This window comes from Schistocerca gregaria, unplaced genomic scaffold (assembly GCF_023897955.1).
Source record: "Schistocerca gregaria isolate iqSchGreg1 unplaced genomic scaffold, iqSchGreg1.2 ptg000473l, whole genome shotgun sequence".
Classification (NCBI taxonomy): domain Eukaryota; kingdom Metazoa; phylum Arthropoda; class Insecta; order Orthoptera; family Acrididae; genus Schistocerca; species Schistocerca gregaria.
This window is the reverse complement of record NW_026061886.1, coordinates 195,456-214,341: the sequence shown is the minus strand read 5'-3', so window position 1 is coordinate 214,341 and position 18,886 is coordinate 195,456. Positions and strand designations below refer to the sequence as shown.

Here is an 18,886-nt window from a genome sequence, read left to right as displayed (position 1 = left end):
ATTTTTTTTCGATCCGGTCGTTCTTTCGCTCTCTGCGCTTTTTTTTTTTATTGACTCGCCGCCTGCGCGCGTACATCCCCTCACGGCGCCCGCGCCGCATCGCTTCCACACGTGCGCGTGCGTCACCAGCTTCTTCTTTTCTCTCTGCCTACGCTCGACTGCAAGTCCGTTCGTCGTCGCCGCCTCGACCGAGGAGGGGAGCGCCGAGAGGACCCGTTTCCCGACCGACTGTCCGATGCGGATTCGCGGCGGCTCAAAGAGGGAGGCCATCGAGCGCCTCCGAGCTCTGCGCGAACGCACTTTATCTCGCGAAGCGACGCCTTTTCGGCGTCGCGCGGTAACATCAAGCACACATAATGAAAAGCGTGTATGTGCGAGGCTTCGCGCCCCAAACGGAAAAATTTCTGCTTCTCGGCGGCCGCACTGACCCGGAGTCTTCCCCGCTAGCAGAGCGCCCGGTCTGGCGAGGGGCGCGCTTCTGTTCTGCATCGAGGTCCGTCTGCTCAACAGGCCGAATTTTCCAGGTACTGCAAGTTGGCCAACCCTCTTCTGAGCGAGATCGAGTTGGGAGACCAGCTGCCCAAGGTGCAAGATTTTGTTGATTTGGACCGGGACGCCTGGAACCTCGACGACCTCGCTCCGTTCGTCATAGACAGCCTGTCTTCTGTCTCCGTTCGGAAAGCCGGAGGGGGGGTTGGCGGCGTTGGGTCCCCGCTGGCCATCGTCGTGGTTCGGTCTGCCGTGAGGGCGCTCGAAGTTTGTAGGCGCCTTCGTGCTTTGGGTTCTCGGTGGCGCGTTGCCAAGCTGTTCGCGAAACACAAAAAAATCGAAGAACAGATTGGATTTTTGCAGAGGCACCGTTGCGAAATTGCCGTCGGGACTCCCGCGCGCATGGCCGAGCTGGCCGGGCGCGGCTACCTGAGGTTCGACGAGTTGCGCCTCCTGGCGGTGGACATGGACCGAGACGTTAAGGGGATGAGCGTTCTGGATTTGTTTGACACCAGGCGAGCGTTTTTCGAGCTGTACGGGGATTTCGTCTGCCCGCTAGTCAAGGGCGGTCGAGTAAAGGTTTGTATGTTTTAAAGGCGAGACGCGTCGCGAAGAAGAGACAGGCTCGTAAAATCTCTGAAGGTGACGATTTTTTTTTTTCGCTTCAAATTAATTGCTCTTGTGAGTGGCGTTTGAAGGACGCGATGCGCCTGTTTTGCGAGGGGTGCTAGGGGTCACGATGGAGTGCGCGCTGCAAGCGTTAGATGGAATAATGAGAGGTTTTTGTCGGGTGGATTTGGCGGACGAAGAGAGGTTGGAGCTGAGGTCTGAGTTTCAAGACACGGCGGTGAACATGGTCTCTTCTTTGGTGCGAAACGGGGTTGGTACGGTTGAGGGGAGTGAGCTGGCGTGGTTTTCACCTTTTTTTTGGGGGGAGGGGGACTGACGAGGGGGTGTGAGAGAAGCGAAGGTCGAGTCGTCGAGGTTGGCCGCGGAATGGCTGTACATGGTATACACACAAGACCGTACATTATTTGACTGGTGCACGGTGTGCAGGTTGGCGACTGGGTTGGTGATGATTGCGGTTAGTCCGGGGGTGGTGTTTTGCGAGCGCGGGGAGGCGCAGGATAGAGTGGTGGAGTTGTTGGTGGTGCTGTGCGCCGACATGGCGTCGTCGATTGAGACGCGGCGGAGTTACTATGCGTTCGTGACGGAGACGGTGGCGCTGTTGAGGGAGTGTATGCGCGTGTGGTGGGAGGTGCACGCGGGGGGGGGGGGCGGGAGAGGGGGGGGGTGGGGCGGCGAGCCGGCCGGCGTACGATGGGTTTTTGTCGAAGGTGACAGGTGGAGGGAAGTGTGTGCGACAGCATGACAGCAAGGAGTTGGATTTTTCGAGTCGAGAGCGGTGCTTGTCGTGCCAGATAGGCTTGCTGAGGGTGTTGCTTGGGTTGGTCCCGGGGTGTGCGGGGATGGAGGCGGCCGATTTGCTGGGTTTGTACGAGGTGGTGGACAGGGCGATGGAGTGGCACGCGAGGTGCTTGGAGTTGCCCAGAGGGGCGGCGCGCGAGCTCTATTCTGATAGAGCGTTGTCGCTGGCGATTAGGGGGGCGGGGGCGGTGCTCGAGGGGTCGTTGCGCGTGCCGGTGGGGTACCGCGGAGCGTTGCTCGAGCGGGTGCTCGAATACTGCAGGAGGGCGCGAGTGGCGCCGGGAGAGTCGAGGGGGGAGGTGGAGGAGGCGTTGGGGGGGGTGCTGGAGGCGTACGCCGGGTCGGGGGTGCCCTGCGAGGTGTGCCGCAGCGTGATTTGCGCGTGGGGGCGTCGCGAGTTGGGAGAGGCGGCGAGGGGGAGGTGCGGGCGCGCGTTGCTGAGGTTGCTGAGAGAGAGTTTGCGAGGGGTTGGTCGGGTGCCCGAGAGGGTGGCGAGTCGGCTGGCGGGTTCGTTGATGCCGTTGGTGGGGGAGTGGGAGACGAGGGAGGAGGTGGCGTTGGTTTGGATCGAGTTGTTCGGGGCGTCGAGGAGCGAGGTGGGGGAGAGGCCGAGGAAGTGCGTCAAGAGGGAGGGGAGGGGTCGGGCGGGGGGGGGGGCGGTGGACATGCTGAGGGGGTTGGTGGGCGAGGCGGAGAAGAGGGCGTCGGTGTTTGGGCGCGGGATGGGGGGGGAAGAGGAGAGGGAGTCGGTGGCGTGTGTGGAGATTGTGTGTGCGGTGGTTGTGGAGTGCGCGGGTTCGTTGTGTGTGGATTTGGGGTTGGAGGCGGCGTGCCTTGGACGCCTGATGGGGGTGTTGGAGGCGGCGTGCGGGTACTACTGCGGGTTGGGAGGGGCGTTTTGCGAGAGAGTGGGGGGGGCGTTGGTGGTGTTGAGGTCGCTGGGGAGGGCGTTGGTGTCGCTGAGCGAGAGGTCGGAGTGGGGGGGGGCGGAGTCGATAGGGCGGTTTCTGCGGTTGCCGTGGGGGTTGGCGTGGAGAGCGGACCGGGGGATGGTGGAGTTCGCGGAGGGGTGTATGTGCTACAGGAATTGGTGGCGGAGGGGGGGAGAGGGGGGGTTGGAGGCGGTGGGAGAGGAGATTCGGGAGGAGGCGACGGGGTTTTTTTTGAGGCATTTGGCGCTGGGGTTGCTGGTGCGGGGAGAGGAGAGCGCGGAGAGGGCGTTGGGGGAGGTGAGGGGCGTGTTGGGGGAGCTGAGCGAGGGGGGGGGGAGGCGGGGGGACTGGGTGCTCGGGATGTGCGATTTGATGGAGAGTTTGGCGTGTTTGGCGGAGGAGGGGTGCGAGGGGGAGTTGGTGTCGGTTAGGCTGAGGGTTTGGAGGAGGGGGGGAGGGGAGGCGTTTTTGCCGTGCTGCGGGCGGCACGCGGGGAGAGGGGGGGAGTGCAGGGTGGTGGCGGTGGAGAGGGGTCGAGTGGAGGCGGTGAGGGGGATGGCGAGGTCGATGTTCGCGGAGGGGGGGGTGGAGAGGTTTTTTTGGTTGGTGTGGGATGGGGGAGCGGACGCGTTGGTTCGCGCGGCGGTGTTGTCGGCGCTGTACCGGGCGAGGTGCCACGGAGTGGTGGGGCGCGAGGCGTGCGGTGGGGAGTGGGTGGAGCGCCTGTTGGGGCTGGTGGGGGGAGAGAGGGGGGAGTTGGGGAGGTTGGCGGGGCAGGTGCTGGCGACGTTGGTGGAGCCGGAGAAGAGGGAGAAGCGGAGCAGCGCGGTGAACGATTCGATAGTTGGGGGTTTGAAGGCGCTGGGGAGAGCGGGCGGGGCGGACAGGGAGTGGTTGTTGGTGGTTTGCGGGCAGATTGGGCGAGTGGCGGAGGGTTGGTACATGTTGCGTCCGATGTACGTGCTGTTGGAGCACGTGGCGTCGGAGAGGGAGCAGGTGCGCGTGTGCGCGCTGAAGGTGTTGCGGTCGGTGGCGCAGGCGAAGGGTCAGACGGTGGGCGGGCTGTGCGAGAGGGTGAGAGAGAGAGTGTGTTGGTTTTTGACGAAGAGCTTGTTGGAGCGCCCGGAGCTGCTGGAGGAGGTGTGCGGGGCGATTTTGGGGGTGGACGCTGGGGCGTACTTGAGGGAGTCGATGGAGGCGGTGGTGCCGAAGGTGATCCTGTCGGCGGAGCGGGAGAGGTTGCTGAGCGCGGTGTGCGGGCGGGTTGGGATGAGCGAGTCGGCGGTGGTGATGCGGTGCATGGAGTCGATATGGGTGTCGATCATGACGAAGTCGGAGGAGAAGGAGAAGATCAATTCGACGCTGGCGTTTTTGCTGAGCGTGTTGAAGGCGCAGACGTTGAAGCAGGTGTTAGAGCGGTGGAAGTTTGGGATTTTGACGCGGATCGTGTTGTTGTTGGGGAGAGAGAAGACGAAGAGGAAGGCGCACGTGGCGCTGTCGTGCATTATAGCGATGTTGGACCTGAAGGTGAGCGAGGCGGACTTGTTGAGGGATCACTTTTTGCGGATCACGAGCGAGATCATTCATCACTTTTTGTTGGCGCCGAGCGCGAGCGCGTCGGAGAAGAGGGAGGCGATAACGGCGTTCGGGGCGCTGATCGAGTTGGTGCACCCGCACTTGGAGCTGTTTTACCTGAGGATCGCGGCGGTGTTGAGGCTGATCATGGAGTTGTCGCGGGAGTTTTTGGAGCTGGGGTGCAGGCTGTGGCTGAAGTTCCTGAAGGGTTTGCCGGTGTCGAGGATAGGGCCGCTGTTGGGACAGATAGTGGTGGACTTGTTGAACCACATTGAGCAGGGGGAGGCGTCGGTGGTGCCGGTGTTTCGATTTCTGTTCGTGGAGAGGGCGAGTCAGTTGTCGCCGTACTTCAGGGACGTGCCGCTGATTCCGGACCGTCCGGCGCTGGAAGAGGTGAAGCGGAACTGGAGTCGGTTCGCGACGTCAGTTCGCGGGGCGTTCCGGACGCGGGACCGAGTGGCGGAGCTGACGTCGATGTTGAACGTGCACGAGAGCCACGGCGCGAGGGAGCTGGTGCTGCAGAAGCTGGTGCAGTTCCTGAAGGAGAACCGCGCGGGAGTCACGGAGATGGAGGTGGGGGAGGCGCCGGATTCGGCGCTGTCGTCGCTGGTGGAGGCGCTGTTCAGGGGCGTGAAGGACGGGTGCGAGGGGACGGGCGCGCGGTGCGCGCAGGCGCTGGGAGAGCTGGGCGCGGTGGACCCGGCGAGGCTGAGCGTCTTGATGGGGGCGGCGGAGGTGTGTGTGTGTGTGTGTGTGTTTTTTTTTTTGTCGGGACGCGTGCTGACGCGCAGAGGGCGCTTGGGCGGGGCGTTTTTTTTTAGGTGCCGAGGCTGGAGGTGAGCGTTGGCCCGCTGGCGAAGGAGCTGATAGAGAGGTACCTGGTGAAGCGGTACCGGTCGGCGGGGGACGTGGCGAGCCAGGACCGGGTGTGCTTCACGATCCAGGAGGTGCTGAGGGCGTTCGGGGGCGGGGAGGCGGCGCCGAGGGACGAGCCGTCCGGCTCGTGCAGCATTTGGTGCAGTCTGGAGGAGGAGACGAAGTCGCTGATTCAGCCGTTCCTGACGTCGAAGTACGTGATGAAGGCGGAGGCGAGGGGGCCCGGGGCGCCGAGCGACGGGAGCGTGTACGAGCCCGGGATGTCGTATCGGAGGTGGATCGGCGGGTGGACGGAGCGGCTGATTGGGGCGAGCGAGGAGCCTTTGTATAGGGCGTGTATGGGGATGGTTTTAGACGAGGAGGTGTGTCGGTTTTTGCTGCCGCACTTGGCGCTGTCGGTGTTGAGGAGGGGGGGGGAGGAGGAGGCGAGGAGGGCGGTGCTGGGGGAGGTGTTGTCGGTGGTGATGAGCGCGCAGGAGCGGGACGGAGAGGTGGACACGGTGGCGGTGCAGACGGTTTTGGGGGTGTTGGACGCGTTGAACGGGTGGTTGGTGGGGAGAAAGAAGGAGGTTTGCGAGCGCGGGGGCGGCGAGCTTTGCCGGGGGGTGGAGATGGTGGAGTGGTTGTTGGAGCAGATTCCGCAGGAGGCGTTGTCGAGGGCGGCTTGCAGTTGCGCGGCGTACTCGAGGGCGCTGCTGCACTTGGAGGCGCACATTCGCAGGGAGAAGGAGCAGCTGGCGCGCGAGGTGGAGGAGAGGTTGGGGGAGTTGGAGAGGGCGGGAGAGGAGGAGGTGGCGGCGAAGGTGCGGCTGAGGCAGTCGAAGCAGGCGCGAGAGAGGACGTGCGTTGAGTCGTCGAGGCTGTTGCAGAGGATTTACGTGGGACTGGACGACTCGGACGCGATTTTGGGGTTGTCTTATTTCCGGTCGGAGAAGTCGGTGGAGGACATGGTTGTGGATTGTCAGGCGTCGGGTCTGTGGAGCGACGCGCTGGTGGTGCTGGACCAGGCGTTGAATCAGGCGTTGGACTCGAGGACGAGGGAGAGGTTTGAACTGAACCGGCTGGAGTGCCTGAAGGAGCTGGGTCTTTTCGACCAGATGCTGCGCGTGGTGGAGAGTTCGATGGCGGAGGAGGCGACGAAGTGCGGAGAGGGTCGCGCGACGAGGCACGTTTCGCGCGTGTGCTCGTACGGGATATTGGCGGCGTGGCGAATGGGGAGGTGGTCGCTGGTGGAGGGGCTGTGGGAGAGGGCGAGCAAGTTGGAAGGAGTCGTACCGAAGTTGGACTTTGACGCGTCGATAGGCGGGATTTTAGTCTCGCTGAGAAAGAGGGACAGGAAGAAGTTCGACGAGGGGGTGTGGCAGCTGCGAAGCGAGCTGGTTCGCCCCCTGGTGGCGGCTTCGTTCGAGTCGTACCAGAGGGCGTACCCGACGATGGTGAAGCTTCAAATGCTGAACGAGCTGGAGGATTGCTGGGAGCTGCTGTGTCGGTCGCCCGGTCGCGCGGGGTCGTCGGGGGGTCGGGAGAAGGGCGAGATATACCGGCACTGGAGGGGGAGGATTTTGGCGTTGCAGAAGAGCTTCAAGGCGAGGGAGCCCGTGCTGTCGCTGAGGGTGGTGATGTTGGAGCTGGAGGGGTCGGAAGAGGAGGCGAGCGAGGCGTGGATGCAGCTGTCGAGGTCGGCCAGGAAGGGCGAGAGATACCAGCTGGCCCAATACGCGCTGCTGAAAGCGGGTCGGTACAACGAGCTGGCTCGGGGGATCGAGGCGGCGAAGCTGCTGTGGAACTGCAAGAGGGAGACGCTGGCGCTGCTGGAGGTGAGGAAGGTGATTCGCGCGTGCTCGGCGACGAGTCAGGCGGAGCGGGGCAGGGAGCCGGACGAGGCGACGAGTACGTCATCGCCGGGGGGTGTGTGTGTGTGGTGGGCGTGTGTAGGAGCTGACGTGTGTGTGTGTGTGTGTAGACATAGGGTACAGGAACAAGGCGCTGTTGTTGAGCGCGCGCTGGATGGAGGAGAACGAGTACTCGGTGTCGACGGTGGTGGAGGTGTACGGTCGGGTGACGTCTTCGAGCCGGGACGCGAAGGGCAGCTACCTGCACGGGATGTACTTGGACAAGTTGGTGACGGAGTACAAGAGGGGGATGTTTGGCGACGGCGAGGCGACGGAGAGGGTGTCTCAGTATTGGCAGTGCGTGCCGCACGTGTTTTTGATGTACGCGAGGTCGCTCAGGAGCAGCATGGTCTACCTGGACCAGGTGTTGCCGAGGATTTTGACGATTTGGCTGGACGTGGCGGGGGCGTACCAGGACTACCTGTTGGACGCAAAGTGGAGGAAGGGGGCCTCGCTGCAGTGCGACGCGGCGGGGCGGCTGAAGGAGGGGTACGCGGCTTGCAAGAGGACGATGGAGGAGCTGTTGCTGAACCTGCCGGCGCTGAATTGGTTTGCGGCCTATCCGCTACTCGTGTCGAGCAGCGCGCACCGAAACAAGGACGTGGTGGAGTTCCTGATCAGGGTTTTGCTGCACACGCTGCGACACCACCCCGACAGGGCCGCCTGGTACCTGGTACCGATGAAGCACTCGACGACGAAGGAGAGAGTTGGCGCGTACAGAGAGCTCCTGAGGCGCTCCAGGGCCTCGGTCGGAGAGGGCCGCTGGCGGAACTGCGATTTGCACGGGTACATGCTGAGCATGGAGCGCCTGGTGGCGATGCTGCTGGAGGTTTGCAACTGGGAGATCAAATCGAACAGTCTATCCAAGGACGGAAAATTTTCTCTCTCTCAAGTTTGTCCAGCTCTGGCGTCGCTGGATATTCCGGAGCGGGTCATGATTCCGGCTCGGGGCCAGCCATGTGCGGCTCAAGCGCTCCCTGTCTACCTGCGCGGGTTCTCTAAGGACCTGCTCGTGATGAAGTCGAAGCAGAAGCCTCGCCGCATCAAGATGAAGGGCGACGACGGGATGGAATACCCGTTCCTGTGCAAGTCGGGCGACGATCTCCGTCGGGACGCCCGCGTCATGGAATTCAACATGCTGGTAAACAAGTTGCTGAAGAAGGGCGTCGAACCCCGCAAGCGCGACCTGCAAATTCGCACCTACTCTGTAATCCCCTTGGAGGAAAAGAAAGGCCTTCTGAGCTGGGTGCTAAACACTCGGTCCCTCAAGGAGGTCGTCGGCCAAATGATGAAGCTAGAAGGAAAAGATCTAAAGGCCCTGATCAATAAGGTAGCCTACGAATACTACCAAAAAGAGAACCAAGGAAGCGAATGGGTCGTCCAATACGTCAACAAAATTTTACCTCTATTCCCCTCCGTGCTTTGGAAGTGGTTCGGCTTCCAATTCCCCGAACCCTCTTCTTGGCTTCGCGCCAGAACTCGACACACTCGCACCACCGCGGTCATGTGCATGGTCGGCGCCGTGCTGGGCCTAGGCGACCGACACTGCGAGAACATTATGCTCGACGTCGAAACGGGCGACTGCGTCCACGTCGACCTAAACTGCATCTTCTACCAGGGACTCGAACTCAAGGTCCCGGAAATCGTCCCCTTTCGACTCACCCACAACATCGTCGACTCCTTCGGCGTCACGGGGTACAACGGCGCGTTCAGAAGGGCGTGCGAGCTCACCATCTCCACGCTCCGCACCAACAAAAATGCCCTCATGAGCGTCCTGGAAGCCGCCATTCACGACCCGCTGTTGTCCAGGGAACGACCGCCCGCCTCGAGGAAGAAGACCCCGGCCACCATCCACGAGATGCACAACAGGGAAATCCTAGAAATCCTCGACAACGTGTCAGGACGCATCGACGGGCTGCGCCCCAGCCCGTACATCAAGGAGGAATCGCTCCTCCCCCTCTCGATCGAGGGACACGTGGACACGCTCATCAAGGAGGCGACCTCCATAGAGAGGCTGTGCAAGCTCTATATCGGCTGGAACCCATTCATCTGATGTCACACACACATAAAAAAAAAACAGTACATGTCGCGCTTTGCGTATTTTTGTGAATGCAATTTACACCGTTTCTGGACGTGCCGCGGAGGCCGAGCGCGCCTCCATGTCCGTCACCCCGCGCTCGGGGGAGAGCTCGACGAGTCGAGCGCCTGTAGGGCCTCGATCTGCGACGGCGTGAGCGAAGTCGGAACCCTCACTGCCACGTGGACGATGTGGGGCCCGAAGCGGTCCGGCTGACCCAGTACGGGCGCGCCGAGGCGTTCCAACCTGAGTGTGCATCCGGGCTGAGTACCAGGGGGAACTTGTACCGTCCTCCGCCCGTAAACGGTCTCCACGGCGACGGAGTCACCAAGACAAGCCTGCACAAAGCTTATAGACACGTCAGAATGAACCTCAGAGCCACTTCGACGGAAAACCGGATGAGGCTCAACAGAAACTTTTAAGAACAGGTCGCCGGGAGGAAGACCGCGCTTTCCGCAGTGTCCCTCTCCCTGGACCCTCAAGTACATTCCGTCTTCGACGCCGGCAGGAACAGATACCTCAATTATTTTGGAATTCAATTTGGTGCCTAAAGAGCACTTCGGACAGGGATCAGACACGACTCTACCTGTTCCTTCGCAATCAGAACAAGACGTCGACATTTTCACGCCCCCTACAGACGTTATTTTTACGCCTCTCCCATCACACTCGTAACACATGCTCGACCTCTTCGATGAAGACCCCGTTCCCTCGCATGCCTGACAGGGCACTTGGCAGTCGTACGCTACCATTTTCCATTTACCTGTCATCGCATCCATAAATTTCACGCTCACGCTCACCTCCACGTTCGCCCCATGGCCAAACTGCAAGTCTTCCAACTCGTCCGTAAAAAAAGACTTCAAACCCTCCTTGTTCAACTCTTCAAACATGTCGGTGGCGTCCACCATCTCTATCTCCTCCGCATCCTCTCCGTACAAATCGTACCTCTCCCTCTTCTTTGGATCAGACAAAATAGAATACGCCTTATACAGCTCGACAAACCTCTCGTGGTCGGACCGATTCCCCGCATCAGGGTGACACTCCTTCGCTAGGCGGTAATACGCCTCTTTGATCTGGTGTCTCGTCGCGTCACCTCCAACCCCAAGCACCTCGTAGTACGAAGTCTTGCCCACGAACCCCCTTCCTGCATCCAAAACGTCAACACGCCTGACACAAACTCGACCTCTATCAGATCACCACCCAAACTACACACACACAACGCACGCACCGTTCTCCGTCGACATGCGCCTCACTTCTCTACGACACTCAACCACCCCCACCCAATCAAACCCTGTGCCGCGTTTCCATGCACCCCCGTCAGTTAACTAACGCGTGCAAACTCTCAGCAAAATCCCCCCTCTCCCCCAAACATACCCCTGCCTCCTCTCAACCACCACCTGTCATAACTCCTCCCGTACAACCTTATCCAGCCGCTCCCTCCTCTCTTCAGCCGCCCCACTCCACCTCCAACCAAACCACCCCGCCTCCAACGCCCTCCCACCCCCACCCCATCACTCAACAACCTCGACCCAAATGCATCAATCCTCGATATCATGACAAACAAAACTACCCCCAATCACGTCGGTAACTTTTTTTTTGCTTTTTTTTTGTCGCTCTTTTCGCTACGCTAAAACTATAAACCACTCTCTCCACCGATTCTGTCCGCCTCCGGACCACCCAATAATCCAGCGCGCCTTCAAAATAAGCCCCAACCCCTTCCCCGTATCCAAACCGGAGAAGCCGCCTCCACTACCAGTACGCCACTCCTTCTCCCTTTTGCGGTAAATTCATCACTATTTTATTGACCAGTGTGTCCTCTTACAGAAGCGATCGCACCGCCCGCCAACGCCCCCTCGCTCCCCATCTTCCAGCGCCCTTCCTCTCTCAAAGTTTCCGCGTCCCACCCAAGCCGCCACTCCGTCCTGTGCGCCTCCGTCACTCTCTCTTATGCACAGGAAAAAGGATTAAAAAAAACTTTTTTACATTTTCTGCCAGCTTTCCGACACCATTAATGCTCCAATAACCTAGACACCTTTCTCTGTGCCTTCGGCGGACTCGCAGAGTCAAAACTCTACCGCGAAATTTTACCTGCACACTAAACCCAGCTCACGAGATATTGCATAACCTACCTTTGCTACCGCTCGCCGACTTAGATGAAGAGCAGGCAATTTATCTTATGTAAACCTGCTTGTCACCCTATCGCCAATAAAAGCAAGCCAGCCACAACCCTATATCCAGGAGACACTGAAATATGAACAGAGTTATCTACTTTCTTCAAAATATCTGGAGCTCAAGTATGACAAATTCGGTATATCTATCTCTTGGGACTCAACGGGATATCCCCTCTCTGTCCTCAAATACCCACACCCTGATGCTAACACCGATCTTTTGCCCCTCTACGCGTCAAAGTAGTATTTTCTCGCGGCCCTAAAGACAGCGATGACCTTACCGACAAGCCCTCCTACACTGACTACTTGGATCGTTCGCACTCGTCCCCGTCTCTCAAACTCATATCAGACCAAACAGAGCAATTTCTCTATGACGTAGATGTACTGTCACTCTCCGCATATTGCGCACTTTTTTTTGACTATTCTGCTCTTTCCATGCACAATCGCCATCCGCTGCTCACAGCGTCCGTGCCAAAGGCCGCACCGACGTGCGAATCCAATGTGATCGTGTGTCGCTGTGCGTAGTTCTATCGCTACAGCAGCGTGCAGAGGCAGGTCTCGCTTCGTAGCGAGGGAAAAACCGCGCGCGCTCGCAGTAGGCGTCTGGTACAAAATGTGCATGACAAGCGTTGTGGAAGTTTTTTTTCAAAGACGAGTGGTACTGACGCGTAGAAATATATGTAGGATATTAATACCTATTTTCCGGGAGTCTCAGTTAAAGACCTTTTGATAAAGCCGGAAATAGGCTATCGAGTGGAAGTTGGCGGCAGAAATGGGGAAGTGGCGCTTAATTACGTGTTGGAAGACGCACAGAGCAATAGCATCGCCTACTACCAAAACACTTTTTCTTTGAAAAGTACGCATGTGCATCAGGTTAATGACAGGTGAGATTTTTTTTTGTGTGCGATGTTGTACAAGATTGCGTATAATGAATGATTAACAAGTGACATATTTTGAAAAAGAACATGCAAATTACATAGGCGGGAGCGGCGCTAGTCCTGTATTGATCTCAGTGATGAAGATAAATAGAGTCAAGAACCAGTGCAATTATGTGGCGATCGTTCGTACTAAGTATTGTGACAAGGTTTATCATTTTGTTTCCAAGAACGACAGAGTGGCGATTAGACATATTCAAAATCAACACCCTTTTCTTAGGGACGTGCGTCTGACCCGTGTGAAGAACCCCCTTTTGGTGAAGGACTTGGTGCACATAGAGGACCGCTTATTACCAAAGGGATACAAGTTCGGGGTAATATATGCGGCAAGAGAAAGTGATGAGAATCTGATTTTTTCGAATAACAATCCTAGCGATGGGTTTCTAACATTCATGAAGTGGCTAGGAAAAAGGATCAAGTTGAAGGGATGGAAAAAGTTTGGCGGCGGTCTTGACTTGAATACTGACACAACAGGAACTCACTCCTACTTTACGGCATTCCAGAACTTCGATATCATGTTTCACGTATCGACCGAATTACCTTATTCTGATAAAAACGGTCAACAAGTTGAGCGCAAGCGGCATATAGGAAACGACATCGTCATCATCATCTATCAAGATGGGTTGCCAGACCATCCATTTGAGGCAACTTCTATAAAGAGTAAATTCAACCAAGTCTATTTCGTCGTTCAAGAAGCAGGTGTCTTAGATGATTCATTGGCTAGGCGACCCGCCAAAAAAAGCAGCAAAGCCTCCATGAGCTACGAAGGCAGTAAGGATTTGCGAAGGTCTAGCAACAATCGGCTGTATAAGCTAGCCGTGGTGTCTAAGCAGGGCGTCAAACCTTATGGTCCCACTCTTCCTCGCTTTGGGCATATGTGGAAGCTGGACATAACATTTAAAAATTTTTTGTTGACTAAGCTTATCAATGCAGAGAGAGCCGCATACTACACACCAGAATTCGCCATGACAAGAACGAGAAGGCTGCTCTTGAAGGAAATACTCGATAAATACTGACGGGATGGAGAAAAAAGAAAACAACTCAATCGGGAAAACCCTGCGTATGCGGGGGATATACTGAGTTGCGTGCATTAGTCGGCCAATTCAGCGAAAGAAAAAGCAATCGTTGACCTTGCTACTCCATCTAGATACAAAAAGAAATGCGGAAGGTGTTCTTAGAAGATTGAGAAAATAATGTAGCGAGAAAAAAAAAGCAAATAACACATAAAAGAGACAATTTATTTTAGCTCTTCAAGAATATACAGAGAAATTTTTTCAGTCGCAAACTGTTGCAGGAAAACGTTGCGCAGGCAAAGATGTATTCTTCGACCCGTTCGTGTTCGAAAAGGCCCAGAAAGCCTCATAATGTTCAAATCGTGCTTCCAGGAGAAATCACTGCCGATGAACAAGGTGCAATGAGGTTTGTATACCGGATGAAGCATTCAGAAAAAAAAACTCACCGACTCATCGGCTGGGGAAAAGGAAGGAGATCTGCAACAAAAAAGCGCGCCTGTCTATGTCTAAAAAAAAACTAATCTCAGTATATGTGGGGTGGTCGATGTGGACGCATATATACAGAGGCCACGGGACTTATTTGGAGGACAAGAAGTTGATTGCGTCGGTGAGTGGAATTGTGGACAGGATCGGAAAATTGGTATCGGTTCGTCCATTGAAATCAAGGTACTAATGAAAAGAAATAAAAAAAAAAAAATTCTAACTTTTTTGTCGACAAGATACACAGGAGAGCTTGGTGACGTGGTTATTGGTCGAATAATCGGACTTAGTTCTGATAGATGGACTTTGGATATCAATGCTCGCCAACACGCAACGCTCCTGCTTGGCTCAATCAACCTTCCTGGCGGAATTCACCGCCGCCGCACAATCGACGACGCATTACAGATGAGAAACTATTTTGTCGAGCATGACGTGATCGTTGCTGATGTTCAGACGACTTATCAAGACGGAAGTATCAGTCTTCAAGTTCCTCGGCTTTTAGGAAAGCTCGGAAACGGAACTTTGGTCACGGTTCCTCATACGCTCATCAAACGAGTCAAAACACATTTCTGCGAATTGCCTTGCGAAGTCGAAGTTATTTTAGGGAACAATGGATACATCTGGGTTACGCCTACTCTCAGTGAGGAAGAAAAAGAGAATAGAGAGCAACAGGGCGACCACCCTTCTATGATTTCTAAGCCGGTTTCTGTTGAGCTGAGACAAAAAATAGCTCGAGTTCGCAATTCTATCGTCGTCCTTGCCCAATTGTTCCTTCCTATCCACCCAGATTATATTATGGAGGTATATAATGCGAGCCTGAAGTACCATGCAAAGGATATGCTGAGGGAAGAGGTTATTGACCGAATTACTCAAAAAGTGTGGGAGATGACCTCTTAGGCGCATGTCCGTCCGCCAATTTGGTCTCGTATATATAATATAATTTCGTTGTGCTTTTTTAGTTTTTTTTTTTTTTTTCCGTCGCCAATCTCCCCTCTGCTTAGGGCGAATTCGATGGGCGTCAAGAAGCTGCTCGACGTTCGAATTCGGACCCTCATACAGAATGGCGTCCACACTAGACAGCGCACGTTCTTCGTCATCATCGGAGATCACGCTAGAGACCAGGTCCGTTTAGACTCCGACGTTTTCCGCAAACTCTGTTTGCGGGCGACCTAGCAATTCGGTTTGGGCCGGGGCCAATAAGGAGCTCCCGGATGTCGCCGGCACTCGCGAATCAAAGAAAGAGGTCGCGGAGTTGATCACCTCGCACAAACGCCACACACGTCTGTCACTCGTCAATTCACACGCGCGGGGCAGTTTTTGGTTTTTCGTTTGTTTGCCCGTCACAGTAGAGTGAAGCGCATGAACAGCAGGGGGCTGTTTGCGACGTGTCTGCGTCTTCTTCGGGTTGCCTGACGTGCTGCGGTCGATTTTCATGATAGGTCGCCAATTTGTATTATATTTACACCAAGGCGTCTCCTGGGGTGCGCCCGCCCGTGCTCTGGTGCTACAAGAACGAATTGGGGTTTTCCACGAACAAGAAGCGCCGCATGAAGAATTTGAAGAGGTCGATTCAAAAGGGGACTTACGACCCGAACACCGACGATCCCTTCGAGTTGTTCATGTCTAGCACTTCCATTCGGTGGCTTTATTACAAGGACACGCACAGAATTTTGGGAAACACGTTTGGGATGTGCGTGTTGCAGGACTTCGAGGCGATGACGCCGAATATCCTCGTACAGACTATAGAGACGGTGCAGGGTGGTGGGTTGGTCGTGCTGATGCTCCAGACGATGGACTCGCTTAAGCAGCTCTACACGTTGGCGATGGACATACACGCGAGGTTTAAGACCGATTCGCATAAGGTTGTTAAGGCGCGATTCAACGAGAGGTTCCTGCTGTCTCTGAGCGCCTGCAGGACGTGTCTGATCTTGGACGACGAGTTGAACGTCATGAGCTTGTCCAAGACGAGCAGAAGCATCGAGCCCGTGTCCAGGACGGCGCGCGATGCCGAGAGCGATGGCCAGTCTCCGGAGTTGGCGTCCCTGAAGCAGTCGTTGTTGGACACGGAGATCGTCGGTCAGTTGATTTCCAAGGCGAAGACGCTCGATCAGGCGAAGGCCGTTTTGACTTCGATAGATGCCATCAGCGAAAAGACGTTAAGAGCGACTGTCGTCATCACCGCGCCTCGTGGACGAGGGAAGTCGGCTGCGCTCGGACTGTCTGTTTCGGCGGCGATTGCGTTTGGTTATTCTAACGTTTTCATCACCAGTCCTACGCCGGAGAACCTGAAGACCACGTTCGAGTTCGTCTTCAAGGGGTTCGATTCGCTGGGCTGGAAAGAGCATCTGGACTACGAGCTCATCCAGAGCACGAACCCGTCGTGGAACGGGTGCATTGTTCGAATCAACGTGTTCAAAACGCACCGACAAACTGTTCAATACATCTCGCCCACGGACTCGAACAAGCTGGGACAGGCGGAGCTCCTCGTCATAGACGAAGCGGCCGCCATACCCTTGCCTTACGTGAAAAAGCTGTTGGGGCCCTACTTGGTGTTCATGGCGTCAACGGTGAACGGGTACGCCGAGAATCGCGCGGCATTTGAGTGCTGCACCTGAAATTGGTTCCGATACTGACGCGTTCGTCTTAGGTACGAAGGAACTGGCCGATCTCTGTCGCTGAAGCTCATCAAGCAGTTGCGAGAGTCCTCGACGATGGGCGGCTCGAACGACGCTCAGGGTCGCGTCTTGAAGGAAGTGTCTATGCAAGACCCAATTAGATACGCCGAAAACGACCCAGTGGAGGCTTGGCTCAACCATCTGCTCTGCCTGGACGCCACAGTAGTGAAAAACCTGAAGTCGGGGTGTCCTCACCCGTCCGAGTGCGACCTCTACTACGTCAACCGAGACACTCTATTCAGCTATCACAAGGCGTCCGAATGCTTCCTGCAGAGACTCGTGGCCATATTCGTCTCCGCTCACTACAAGAACACGCCAAATGACCTCCAAATGATGGCGGACGCTCCCGCTCACCATCTGTTCGTGTTGCTGCCGCCGATCGCGAGCGACGCGACCACCTTGCCAGAAGTGCTGTGCGTCATTCAAGTGTGTCTGGAGGGAGGGATATCCTCCGAAACCATCAGCGAAAACCAACATCGCGGACTCAGAGCCCCCGGAGATTTGATTCCCTGGACGCTCAGTCAGCAATTCCAAGACGAAAACTTCCCGAAACTTCGCGGCGCTCGCATAGTACGCATATCGACCCACCCGGACTATCAGGCGATGGGGTACGGGTCCAGAGCTCTGAACCTGCTTCAGTGCTACTACAACGGCGAGCTTGTCAATTTGAACCGCATCGCCGGAGAATGCGAACCGAAAGAGCCGAAAGACGGGGAAAACGAGGAGTCCTCGGCGACTCTTCTACTCAAACTGCACGAACGCCCTCCGGAACCTCTACACTATCTAGGCGTCTCGTTCGGCCTCACAAAATCGCTGCTCTCGTTCTGGAAAAAAGCCCGATTCTTCCCCCTGTACCTCCGTTTGACTCCCAACGAACTCACCGGCGAGCACACGCTGATCATGCAGTACCCACTCCCGCTCGCCGAAAGCGCCGCCTCGTCAGACTGGCAGTGTCAGTTTTATCAAGATTTCCGAAAACGCCTCCTAACGCTCTTGAGCTACGAATTTCGCGACCTTCCCTGCGATCTCGCTCTCCTCCTCCTCAACGTTCGCCCGTCCTCCTGCGCGCCCCCCAGCCCCATCACTCGAGCGGAAATCCAGCAAGTGTTTTCCATACACGACATCAAGCGACTGGAAGGGTACGCGAACCACCTGCTCGATTTCCACGTCATCATCGACCTGCTGCCTTCTCTCGCGCAGCTCTTCTTCCTAGATCGCGTCTCTGGCCTCTTCCACCTCTCCGCCATCCAGTGCTGGCTCCTGCTGGGACTCGGGCTGCAACGCAAGACGCTGGACACCCTCGCCGAGGAGGTCGGCGTCCAGGCCAGTCAGCTCATGGCACTTCTGAACAAAATTGTCAGAAAGTTCGTTAAAGTTTTTCGAACTCTCGAAGAGGCCGACGAATACCAGCGCCTCCCCTCCAGCTCGAACGGGCACGACGAGCACGACTCGAAGCAACTCGAGCAACAACAAAGCAAGCTCTTGAAATCCCTGCCCCTCAAAGAATACATAATAAACGATTCCAGCCAGAATTGGGACGAGGCGACCGCCTCCATCGGCCAAGACAAGATACCCAACACCATCAGCGTCCCGACCGTGAAGGCTCCCTCGCGCGCCCAAGACGGCCACCGCCACAAACAGCGACACCAAAGTAAGAAGAGAATTCGAATCGACTGACGCAGCCTCACTCTCTCAGCGAGCCTGCTTTCCACTGGCGCGGGTCCCCTCGCAGGGACGAGCGCCTGTGAGTTGCTGCCTGCGCGCGTGGCGCAGTCGAAGCGACACACTCTGCGCTCAAGACTATTAAAAAAAAAAAAAAGTTTTTCAGAATTGACAAGATTCATTGCTTTCTCTGCGTTTTGAGCCATGAGTTTTGTATGTGTGCTTCGCCGCTCTTCCCGCGGTGGGGGGAGTGCTCGCGTGCGCCGATTTCCGTCTGTCGCTGACGATAGTCCTTGCTTTGCGGCGCGCTAGGAAAAACCGCTAGTCGACCAGTTGAAGGAGGCGTTTTACAACTTCGACGAGGACCAAGATGGGTTCATATCTTGCGAAGACACCAAGATCTTTTTGATGAAGACGGGCGCCAAGATGACTCGAGAAGAGGTGCGTCTTTTTTTTGGCGGTACAACATTCTTTTTGCCAACACAAACTGAAAATTTTTGACGTGCGAATTTGCGCCAGGCGGAGGAATTTTGCAACGAATGCGACTTTGATCACGACGGGTTCATTGACTGTGCTCAGGTGTCGCAGTATCTGGCGCAGGGGGGGAATTAAAGACTGAAGTCGCCGCGTGAGGAGGCGAGTTGATGAGTTGCGATATGAAAAGGGAGAGCTTCGTAGGCGCACGCC

At 56.5% G+C, this 18,886-nt stretch overlaps 6 protein-coding genes and 1 long non-coding RNA gene across 17 annotated transcripts; 5 read left to right on the top strand and 2 right to left on the bottom strand.

Moving 5' to 3' along the window:
* The first annotated feature begins 71 nt into the window (after nucleotides 1–71).
* On the top strand, nucleotides 72–1,110 carry LOC126313383 (uncharacterized). Its single transcript, XM_049992331.1, has 2 exons — nucleotides 72–367; nucleotides 451–1,110. The coding sequence occupies exons 1-2, from the start codon at nucleotides 236–238 to the stop codon at nucleotides 1,081–1,083; spliced, it is 765 nt and encodes a 254-aa protein (XP_049848288.1). The 5' UTR covers nucleotides 72–235; the 3' UTR covers nucleotides 1,084–1,110.
* Nucleotides 1,111–2,059: 949 nt separating this feature from the next.
* Nucleotides 2,060–4,332, bottom strand: LOC126313405 (mucin-2-like; the record flags this gene model as incomplete). Its single annotated transcript, XM_049992351.1, has 5 exons — nucleotides 2,060–2,363; nucleotides 2,693–2,855; nucleotides 3,322–3,860; nucleotides 4,029–4,211; nucleotides 4,247–4,332. Coding segments are annotated over 5 exons (1,275 nt in total), but the record flags the coding sequence as incomplete, so codon positions are not given.
* A 1,860-nt stretch (nucleotides 4,333–6,192) lies between these two features.
* Nucleotides 6,193–9,282, top strand: LOC126313372 (uncharacterized). Its single transcript, XM_049992316.1, has 2 exons — nucleotides 6,193–7,190; nucleotides 7,264–9,282. The coding sequence occupies exons 1-2, from the start codon at nucleotides 6,248–6,250 to the stop codon at nucleotides 9,243–9,245; spliced, it is 2,925 nt and encodes a 974-aa protein (XP_049848273.1). The 5' UTR covers nucleotides 6,193–6,247; the 3' UTR covers nucleotides 9,246–9,282.
* An 8-nt stretch (nucleotides 9,283–9,290) lies between these two features.
* On the bottom strand, nucleotides 9,291–10,561 carry LOC126313382 (chaperone protein DnaJ-like). Its single transcript, XM_049992330.1, has 2 exons — nucleotides 10,495–10,561; nucleotides 9,291–10,410 (listed from the first exon to the last, which is right to left on the bottom strand). Exons 1-2 carry the CDS (start codon nucleotides 10,508–10,510, stop codon nucleotides 9,359–9,361), a joined length of 1,068 nt encoding a protein of 355 aa, XP_049848287.1. The 5' UTR covers nucleotides 10,511–10,561; the 3' UTR covers nucleotides 9,291–9,358.
* A 340-nt stretch (nucleotides 10,562–10,901) lies between these two features.
* LOC126313375 (rapA guanosine triphosphatase-activating protein 1-like) lies at nucleotides 10,902–14,820 on the top strand. Of its 11 annotated transcripts, none has more exons than XR_007555120.1 (6): nucleotides 10,904–11,021; nucleotides 11,091–11,560; nucleotides 11,679–11,815; nucleotides 12,119–12,290; nucleotides 12,397–14,028; nucleotides 14,102–14,820. XR_007555120.1 is itself a non-coding variant. In XM_049992325.1 (5 exons), exon 5 carries the CDS (start codon nucleotides 12,450–12,452, stop codon nucleotides 13,383–13,385), a length of 936 nt encoding a protein of 311 aa, XP_049848282.1. In that variant the 5' UTR covers nucleotides 10,902–11,021; nucleotides 11,091–11,560; nucleotides 11,679–12,040; nucleotides 12,119–12,290; nucleotides 12,397–12,449; the 3' UTR covers nucleotides 13,386–14,799. The 11 variants fall into 11 exon arrangements, 6 of the variants coding, with proteins under 6 accessions (XP_049848282.1, XP_049848281.1, XP_049848279.1 ...); XR_007555119.1 differs by having other exon boundaries at nucleotides 12,397–14,048; XR_007555118.1 differs by having other exon boundaries at nucleotides 11,676–11,815; nucleotides 12,397–14,048.
* Nucleotides 14,821–14,851: 31 nt separating this feature from the next.
* Nucleotides 14,852–18,381, top strand: LOC126313371 (RNA cytidine acetyltransferase-like). The gene is made up of 3 exons (XM_049992315.1): nucleotides 14,852–14,984; nucleotides 15,302–16,437; nucleotides 16,510–18,381. Exons 1-3 carry the CDS (start codon nucleotides 14,874–14,876, stop codon nucleotides 18,212–18,214), a joined length of 2,952 nt encoding a protein of 983 aa, XP_049848272.1. The 5' UTR covers nucleotides 14,852–14,873; the 3' UTR covers nucleotides 18,215–18,381.
* On the top strand, nucleotides 18,380–18,873 carry LOC126313384 (uncharacterized). Its single transcript, XR_007555121.1, has 3 exons — nucleotides 18,380–18,412; nucleotides 18,512–18,640; nucleotides 18,719–18,873. It is a non-coding gene; the product is annotated as an uncharacterized LOC126313384 (long non-coding RNA).
* The last annotated feature ends 13 nt before the right edge of the window (nucleotides 18,874–18,886 follow it).